Genomic DNA, 10,618 nt, shown 5'->3' on the forward strand with positions numbered 1-10,618 from the left:
TAACTTCAGACATAGTTTGTAACTCTGTTCAGTACTGTTACAATTTCAAATGGCTCCTGAACAACCATTCGTTAAAAGAGGACTGATGCTGATTTTCCCCTGGCAGGCCCTATATGGCTAAAGATCTGGTTAGCAGGGACACTGATTTTTCTTGTACTCATCTGTACATCAAACCAGATGAAATACAATATATTCCCTCCCAATCCCATCCCTATGAGTGTCACCTGATGGAGCTTTCAAAATGGGTCTCTTGAATAGCCCTAGCCCATGCTGTGGAACTCCTTCCCAACAGAGAGATGACCTGCTTTATTGTTTTGGGGCTTTAGAAAATTGTAAAGGCTACCTGTTCCACCTTGCACAAGAAGAGGGTATATACTGTAATTGAAGGTCAGGTTCATGGATATATGAAATTTTTATTTTTGAGATTTTATCTTTTTGCCTTTATATTTTTAAATGCGCTTCAGAATTATTTTTAACCACCTGGAGCCTTTGGGAATGGATAACATGTAAACAAAATAAATAAGAAATAAACATTTTAGTGGATCTATCTTCTAAATATGTATAATATTTTAAAGTATTAGACTATTATTAAATTACATATGCATAAAGTAGTGTTATAGAATCTTGAAAATGTAGTTTAAATATTTGCACATTTATGTTAATTGCTATATTGTGAAATATTCCTTATAAAATGTGTCTTGGTGTGATAAACCAAAGCTTATATTGTATGTGCTTAATTAAATCCAACCCAGTGCTGAGTCTTATTACATGATGTAACCATTGTAGGCTAGTGTAGAATAAGATTATTGCTTTTTGCAATGAAAGGTGAATAAAGGGTTATTGTCCATTAGGAATTTTGAATATAAGCCCCAGATAGGAGTTGAATCTCCTTGCCAAACTTCATACTTTTCCCATTTGATAAGCTTTGAAAAACTTGCCCCAGATAGGAGTTGAATCTCCTTGCCAAACTTCATACTTTTCCCATTTGATAAGCTTTGAAAAACTTGAAAAAATATTATAATATCAGCAACAGAGAAATTGCTGAAAATTCATAATGCTTTAGCTTTTATAAGTCCGTTTACTACTGAAAAAGTAGTGAAGTAGAAAAGTAACAATAATACGCTAATCTGCTGAGAAATGTATTCATTAAGTGGAAAAATTAGTTTTCAATGTGGAAATACTAGATAATTATTTAACCAGAATAATGTCTCACAAATGTTAGTTAGCTATAACTTTGGACATTTTGGAAGGAAATCTGGAATATAAAACATACCTGGAAAATATTAGAGTGAGATATTCTCTTAAACTAGGTAGTTTAAAAGATAAGTATTCTAATTCCTTAGCTAAAAATAGTCACTGCAAATGGAAGTCAGAAAACAAACAAACCTATATTGCCTTGTAACTATATTTGTCAGTGGAGAGGATTGATAGAAGCTATTCACAAATTGATGGTTATTAACTGGAGTTATTTTAGAGAACACCAGTATCCACAGGGGAAGTCCCTCTCTCCACAGATGGAGGTTCAGAATGGCAAGATGATGCTAGTAGCAGTGTGATCAAAGCTCTACCTCTGTTTTATGTGTGCCAGCATTGCACACATGGCAAGGGGAGAGGGGCTTCAATTATCCTGCTGCAACTGCCATTAGGCCTTTTTTATTTGGTCTCTCCTCATGGACACTGATGATTGCAGATCACCATTGTAAAAGCCAACCACTGTTAAATTGAGATTCTTATTAATACTCTAAATGAATTAACAATATGAAATGTTTTATTCTTTCCCAAATTTTTAGAACAGCCTAATAAAGGCTTGATCTTTTAACTGAATTGCTATTTTTCTTTAGACTCTGTCCTTATGCCTTAGGTGGAAAATATACCGTGTTATATTTGTTAATATAAACAAATATTTAGTTGTTGAAGACTAAACCAATTCTGCCATCATATATTTGTTTTTGAAAAACTGACCAATCTGGTTTATTGGTAGCGGAACCAGAAATTTGTGCAGTTGGTTGTGCTAATTACTGTGTTGTGATTTTAAAAAAAGACTGAATCCAGATTTGATATACTGAATTAAATGGGTCCTTGTACTGGCAGAGGAAATTCCTCATAGTAGATAAGGAGCAGATCATTGAATATTTTTGTGGATTCCTTCTCCATGTACCTTATTTTCATAGATGATCCCTGCATTTCCAGATTTTGGGAGGCTACAGGGGAAGGAGGTTGTTTTGCCTTCCAACTATGAGGTATTTCAGTTTGCAGATAAGTGCTCTGAATAATTTTGATGCATAATGAAAATAAGAATTCAGGGCTCTGAGAAAATAAAACTAGTCTTGAAAAGAAAGTTTGTGCAAATAGTTTTTTTTTTGAATATGTGGATGAGATGGGAGTTGTTTTTTCCCATTGTTTTGCTAGCTAACAAATGGCCCTTTGGAATGAGAAACTTCTTTTTTATAGAATACCACCTTTTGAATCCCAATCTGTTAACACATATACCTTTTAATAAGCTTGAATGGCTATCTAAGAAAATAATTCTATAATATTTGGTATCACCCATATCTGTGTTGTTGAGTAAACAATTAACAGCGCTCTATATATATAATTGAAAGAAATCCAAATTAATGATTGAAAAATACTTAATAAAAATTGGTTTCAACTAGATACTTGGTTAACAGTTGCAACCTAGGACACCTTTACTGAAAATTATGTATTTGACTATGTTTTACGTTCAATATGAGTAAATTATGCAATAAGCAGCATAGAATTTGGCTGAACTACTGAAATTATAAATGGAAAACAGATTGCACTATGTGAACGTCCGTATAAAGATACCGATTTTTATTTGACATTCTGTAACCATGTTTCATATAACAGATTGTATATTTAAATAGAATATAGGATTAGGGTAGCATACTTGATTCTCTACTGTATTTTTGCAGCATGTATTATGATATAATTTACTATTGAAGGAGTATTTTCCCTTCCAAAAATAATGTTATGATAATGACAGTGCTACATATTATGAATTATGTTGTAAGATAGTCAGTATCTACAGGAAACATACTACTCTATTAGAAACACTTGAAAATGGTATTTATCGCAGAAAGAATCCCAAAGCTTATCTCTGGAAGTTTTCCCATTAACTTTGCAAATGAAAAACATGGAGTTGTATATAATAGACTACACATTTTTCGGCGTATAAGACACATCTTTTCCCCTCAAAAAAGAGGCTGAAAATCTGGGTGTGTCTTATACACTGAATACAGCATTTTTTGCCTCCTGAAACCCAGTCCTGTTCACCAAAATGGCTGTGCATAACTTGTAGGAGCCTTTAAGAGAGCTCCTGGGGGCTGGGGAGCGCAGAAATGAGCCAGAAACAGCCCATTTTTGCTCAATTATGCCCCACCCCCCACCCCAGGAGCACTCTATAAGTTTCCTAATGCCCTTTTTTTTGACAAAAAGGGGCTTTTTTTTGCTCATTCCCCCAACCCCAACACTCTACAAGCCTCCAAAGGGCTATTCATGCCCTTTTTTTTTTTTTTTTTGAAAAAAAAAAACGGGCCCATTTTCACGAAAATGAGCTGTTTTGGGGAGGTTTGCAGAGTGCAAAACCTTTTTTTTTTAAAAAAAAAGTCTCTTCAAAACCTTGGTGCGTCTTATACTCCAGTGCGTCTTATACTCCTAAAAATACGTTAATTCCATTTACCACAGAATGGATCCTGGTCTCCTCTTACCTTTCTGATTAGCTTTATTTAGGAATTGAGTTATTTTTATTTAACTAGTCAATTTATATAATTGGTTATCTCACTTTGCAAACAGTTTAAAATAAACAAAACCACTAACTATATAATAATAACACATAGCTATCAGGAATGATTTAACTTATCATCATTATGACCAGGAGATAGGCTCTAACCCATGCCCAGGTGCAAATCCAAGTTTTCAAGGTCTTACAAAAAGGAGATTTTGTAAGGAGATCCAAAATATCAGAGCTACTCAGTCTTGCTTGAGTTGAGCTAAAGCCTGTTATGCCCCATCCAGACCCCCATATCCTCCATGCCCTGAGACAGAGCCTCCATGGCATTACTTAGACATTCTCGTGAGATATAATGCTCACCCCAAGCTGTCAGATGACCTCATCTAGTTTCATAGATGATAAACAAGAGAAGAGACAGTATTTTATCTCTGAGGTGCTCCACAGAGGAGAGCCCACCACCACTGTATCTTTTCCCTCCTACCAATATCAACTGAGACTTATCCTGGAGGAAGGAAGAGAACCAGCATCTTCCATTTCCTCTGAACTACCAATGCAACCACCTTGTCTATAACCTTCCTTAGAAAGGGAAGTATGAATACTGACAAAAATATTCAGAATTGTGGGGTTTAACACCCTCCCTTTAATATAATTTTATTGAAAGTTTTAATACAAACTAAAAAAAGAAAAAGAAGAAGAAATAAAAAAGCTAACATGCAGAGCGAAAGAAGAAAATAGAAAAATGAGAAAAAGATATAGTGGTTTCCTATTTTTCTTTAAAACAGTTATAAGTACAACTTTAGATTTACCTCATTCTAAACTTATATCATTGCCTCTTTCTATAATCTATTCTGATGGTCAAAAACATAGATTTTTTTTCTGTTTTACACAAAAGTCCATAAGGGATTTTCAATCTGCAATAAATATAGGTATTATCTTTTTTCTAATCAAACAGGTCAATTTGGCCATCTCAACAAGTTTTTATCATCTTCGCCAACCACTCCTCAACTGTAGGTATTGCCAGATATTTCCATGTTTGTGTATACAATAATCTTGCTGTGGTTGGGTCTAGCAATAGCCCCTTGAGACAGCAGAACTATCTACCTCCCTCAAAGAGAAATTAACAACTGCCAGAACCCAACCACGTTCCCCCTTTGGAGGTTGTAATCAGCCAGGAGGAACATGGATCTAACACAGAAGTGCTGTATATATACACCCCAAGAACTGTGTTCATTTCCTCAGGCCTAATGAATTCAAATGCCTCAGATATCCAAGATGGACCAGCTGCAGTAACCTCCACGTGACCTGATCAAGGACAGAGTCTATCTTAGACTGGACTCTTAATATTAACAATATGAAGAGAAGTACCCTTGGTCAAAATATGCAACCTTATATTGGATTGGTTGAACCATTGTGTTATACGAAAAAAAAAACCCTGAATTTAAAAGATCCTTCACCCAAAAAGAATCAGACTATTAACATATTTTCAATACAGTTAAGATGATTTTGCTATTTTAAGGATTCAGATTAAAGTTAATGGTTATAGCAAAAGGTTTTGCTCTGTGCTCTGACTTTCTATTTAACTTGAAAGAGAGCATCAATAAATACTCTATCCATTCTATGATTAATGGCCCTACTTTGATAAATAACACTTATAATAATGAAAACCACCATGGTCTTAGGCCTATACAGAAAATTAAAGTGATACGAAATATACATTACTATGGAAGAGTGGTTTATGCTTTGATAAAATACTATGGTATGCTTATTTTTCTTAAAATATTGTATAGAATTTTCTAAACTAACAAGTTCAAATTTTATAGGTTGAGAAATGATTTTGCTTTCATGTTTTGATAAAGGTTTCAGTTTGTTTTTATGAAGCACTTATAATTGAAGAGTTGGTGTGTCATCCACTGTATAGAACTTAAGTATTTTGTGATAATGCTTTATTGATTTTCCTTTTTTTCTGTCCTGCAGGAGAGGAATAGAAACAAACAATAACTATATGGAGATGATCCTTCTAGAATTACAACACTAATGATGTAGACTCTGGAAATGCCTAATATGTCTAAGAAGACGTTATTAAAGCTTTGTTCCTGCTTAAGGTGACATCTTTGAACACTTTAACACAAATGACTCTTCTTGTAATGGTTCTCATCAGTGCATCTGCCCTTATACTCTCTCACCAAACACACTTGAGAACTGTAACTTCGTCAAGCACTTTCTGTCCTGAAGCTTTTACCAGTATCTGCTGTCTTTTGTAATTATGCATCCTAGCTAAGGCACAGGAGATGGAACGAATGCAAGGATCCATTAACTCTTTGAATTTGTTAAATACTAACAATTAACCATCATAAGTGGTTCAATGATGTGAGATTCACATTGCTTCAATTTATTTTTCTTTGATGTAGTTTTTTAATTGTCAGGTTTTTTTTTTAGCTATTCAGCAGAATTTAAAGCAAAATCATGCCATATTTAGTCCTGGAGTAAAATTCAAGTCTAAATGTTCATGTGAAAATTATTGTAGTAAACTTTTAATATGGCAAAGCAACTTTGAGCTACAGTTTAGCCAAATGAATTATAACATGAAATTATATTAGAATGTCATTTCCCTTGTTTCAAACTGTTTGGTGTAGAGAATATTAATATATGCAGCTTGGTGGGCCGCACCAGTTAATGCACATTTCTTTTTTTTTCCCCTGTAACATGTATACCAGAAGAAGTGTGTTTGTCTGAGGAACTGTTTGTTTGCTACACTCAATCTCAGTTTTGAGTACATGTACCTCAGTCTAAATCAGACTTTTTATGACCTTTATAACAACACTTAAAATCTTTAATTCCTATTTCTGGGTGTTTGCAAGCCTGAAAAGATTGCTATCATGGAAGTGAAAATTTATTCCTCGAAGTGATTCACTAGCTAAATAAACATTATTCTTGTTTTAGCAAGCATATATTCAGTTTCTCAGATTTTGTTTGTTCCCAATTCTGAATATAATAGTCTGCTATTTTTTCAGTTCAAAATACTTTGGGAAATAAAACGTTTATTCATGGTTTCAGTTTGTATGCTCTCATGGCTGTGTTTACATGTTACTTATTAGTACTATATAATAAAAGCCTAGGAATCATAATCACCTGAATATGTTCTATGCTACTTTTTAAATTTTATTTTAAAAGTTTACTTGTGCATCAATGTGAGTAGTACTGTTTGAAAACACAATAGCTATATTATCTATGTAAAAAACAGCTGCAGTATGCCATCAAATTGTGTTACGTTTTTAGAAGAGTGGAGGCGAAACAAGTACTCTTCGTTTTAGAACTTGTTATGGTATTAGGATTACATTAGAATGTTATTTTTGTCTGTCTGTCTGTCTCTCTCTCTTAAGACACACACACACACACACACACACAGATACACATAAATTGGGTAGATGGTAGTTTAGTTAAAAAGGTTTTATTTTTGCCCTTATGCTTGAAGGCAACCTTGTACAGGTAGTTCTCGCCTTACAACTGTTTGTTTAGCAACTGTCTTAATTAAAACAGCAGTGAAAAAAGTGATTGGCAACCAATCCTGACATTTTCAGCCATTGCAGCATCCCCACAGTTACATGATCAAAATTCGGGCATTGGCAACTGCCAGCAGGTATTTTATAACAGTTGCAGTGTCCTGAGGCCATCATTTGCAACCTTCCGACAACAAAGTCAGTGGGAGAAATAAGATTAATGACCGACCACTGCATGATTTACTTAACTGCAGTGATTTTCTTAATAACCATGGCCAAAAGATCATAAAATCAAATGGAACTCACTTAACAGTTTCCTTGCTCAGCAGTAGAAATTCTGGTTCCAATTATAGTCATAGGTTGCGGACTACCTACACATATTAAATGTATTGTCCGAGTCAATAGCTTTACTTTTAGAAGAATTTTATGTAAGAAAGGGAAAGAGAAATCATGTCATTCCAACTGGTTAATGTTGCCAAAGATTCTGCTGGGTTGAGCTTGCCTTAACAGAAGAAAGGATAATTAATTTTAAAAAATCATCCAGGATGGCATATATTGGACATTATATCACACGGGTGAATCTAAAGCTGCTTCCAGTGTGCCTCTGACATCACACTAACTCTGTCACAATCCAAATGGGTCCATTCTGAAGAAATCTTCCACCATAACTCCATGGGATTGAATCTTAGGCTTTTCTTTACACGCATGGATTTATAGTACTTTGAACTCTGTGGGGCTTCCTTCTAATAAACTATATTTAGGAAATTTAGTTGCTAGATATGTATTTCCAAATGAATGTAATTTGAAATAAGTTACATATTCTCTTAAGTCCCATGCATATATGTTAGAAGTATACAGTGGTGTAGTCCAGTGGCCCCAACATTTTTTGCCCAACGGTATGGTTTGTGGAAGACATTTTTTCCACAGACGGGGTCAGGGAGAGGAAGAGTGTGCAAACTAGATCCCACTATGTGCAGTTTTGTTTGCCTGCCACTCACCTCCAGGTGTGTGGCCCGATTCTGAACAGGCTGTGGTCTGATACTGGTCCATTGCCTGGAGGTTGGAGACCCTGGTCTAGTTTACAAAATACATTTAACAATAGTGTCAATTAATTGATGTACCCAGCAAGTATAATTGTACCCACCCATACTTTTATCTTCACATTATGAAGTCTACAGTTTTCATTGAACCGTGGTTAAAGTTTATTATATGAACAGAGATCATGCTTGCTGCTTGAGTTAGAAAAACAATGCCTCTGTTTGTTTTGATATTATTCCTACAAATGGATTTTTTTCCTCATTTTAATAACTGCAAAATGTGCCGATAGAATCTTGATAATTACTTGGAGAATCTTGGAGAATAACGTTTTGTTGTTTTTCAGTTAACATAGTGACTTTAGAAGACTTACAGTAATTTGAAATAGGCTATCCTAAACTACAATGTACAATATGAATATAATAATTGTTTTGAATTATGGAAAATGATGCAAAATTATCCAATGTTCTCAACTAAGAGTGTATCAGACAATGAGTTCTTGAAATGGATTATTCTAATCATTTAAAGGATTTTTCTATTCTGAGTTCAGAATTTTCAGCTTGAAAGTTGGAACAATGTGTTTCAAAGTAAAATCAACTTTGGAATTTGAAGTATTCCACTCTCATTCACTATTTCATTAGTTGAATATTGGTGTGATTTTGATAAATCTGAAATCAAGTTTCTTAGGCTTATGCAGCAGGACGTAGAGACCTAAAAAGATGTTATGCTTAGAATATGTATATTAGGTGTAAATTTAACAAAATTATACTACAATCACACAGTAAAATTGTCTACCTTATGCTTAAAGTTTAAGTTAACATTTTACAATTAAGGGAGAAATTGCAGAACTTTTAATGCTGAACTGCATTAATAAGAAAATGTGACCACTCCCCCCTACCGCCTGTTTACTAAAACAAAACAAGTATATATTTACCAGCAGATGGCAGTAGAGTAGGCCTTTCAAATTATGTTAACAATAAGGCTGATCTATTGTATATTCGACATCAGGTAAGCCATTTTGCTGCCGGATGTCAAAATTAGCAGCATCTGCAGAACAAAGAAGAAAGAGATGAATTTGGAGAGCTCCCATCATTTTTTTGACCATCATCGCCTTTAAAAGAAATATTTATTCACTGTGGAAGAAATGACATGACCCGTATGACATTAGGCACACACTGTTTCTGAAGAAATATAAACAGATTTCATAAGCTGCAGAGTTAATTGACCTAGCCAAGTTGTTATTCACTGCCCTCCTATTTGCTCTTGATTTGTCCAACTCCCTCCTTTATTTTGTCAAGCATTTCCACAATATAAAAATCTCGTATCCAACAGAGAAAACACATAAAACCCGTAGCATCTTCCTGTGAGTTGTTGGGTAGATACTTGGAGAGCAACATAGTCAAGTTCCTCATGAATTTACAGATCTACTGGTTAAATTGGGAGATATGCTCAAGACTATCTGATTAGGTTTCTTTGTACGAGTTTCATATTTTAAGAACCAATAATGTACAAATGTGTATTTGCCCCTTGCTCTATTCTCTATTACATTTAATTAGAAAGAATTGTTCAACTGGACCAAAGAGTTCTAGATTCCTCTTCACAAAATGGCATGATCCCATTGTCATTAAATATACCTATATTGAGAAGTGTGTGTGTAAGAGAGAGAACAAGAACTTGACCACAAAATCAAAATACTTTTAGTCCAGAGGTCAACATTTGTTTGTTTCAGGTTATATAGCATTCAATTCAAGGCTCTAAATATCTGAGAATTTAAAATAAAAGAAAAAAAAAGCACTGGTAAAACAGAGCAGTACCTGAAAAACAGATCAACAAAACTATTCCATCCTTCTAGGATGAGGCATAGTATGTGTCTAGTTGGGAGTGGTTGCTTTAGTGGTTACCTCTTGTATGTTGGGCTTCCTAGTCTTTTTGACCATTGGCAAAGGCATTTTAATTGTTATCGAACTTTGCAGGAACTGGTGAGATAACATCTCACTACTTTAAATAATTTTAAGTATTTGAGAACAGATATATTACCTCTTAGAGTACTAACGAAACTGAAGGATGTGCTTTCAGAATCACTGGCTAGTTTATGAGTATTTCTGGAGTTCATGGGAAATGCAACAAGAGCTAATGTTTTCATTTTTGAAAAACAGAACAAATGACCTAAGAAACTACTGACTAGTCAGCTTAACATCACTATCAGAAAAATCCTAGAAAAATAATGATCAAGAATTGAGAGTGCAAGTCCTTGAAAAGGAACAAAATTACCAGAAGCTAGCATGGATTTGTTAAAAATAGGCATTGCTAGATGAATCTACTTTTGGTGAGGCTG

General features: G+C 34.4%; 1 protein-coding gene across 10 annotated transcripts in view; it reads left to right on the top strand.

Annotated features, from left to right (window-relative positions):
- Positions 1–6,885, top strand: part of YTHDF3 (YTH N6-methyladenosine RNA binding protein F3) — a 21,077-nt gene extending 14,192 nt beyond the window's left edge. For 7 of the 10 annotated variants that reach the window (XM_081952555.1, XM_081952560.1, XM_081952552.1 and 4 more), the window contains 3 exons: positions 2,172–2,240; positions 4,704–4,758; positions 5,726–6,885. In XM_081952555.1, coding sequence (XP_081808681.1) covers positions 2,172–2,240; positions 4,704–4,758; positions 5,726–5,727 — 126 coding nt within the window. In that variant the 3' untranslated portion in view covers positions 5,728–6,885. The remainder of the gene's footprint in view (positions 1–2,171; positions 2,241–4,703; positions 4,759–5,725) is intronic. The other 3 variants (XM_081952557.1, XM_081952558.1, XM_081952559.1) reach the window with 3 other exon arrangements.
- The last annotated feature ends 3,733 nt before the right edge of the window (positions 6,886–10,618 follow it).

This window comes from Natrix helvetica (assembly GCF_964273705.1).
Source record: "Natrix helvetica genome assembly, chromosome: 4".
Classification (NCBI taxonomy): Eukaryota; Metazoa; Chordata; class Lepidosauria; order Squamata; family Natricidae; genus Natrix; species Natrix helvetica.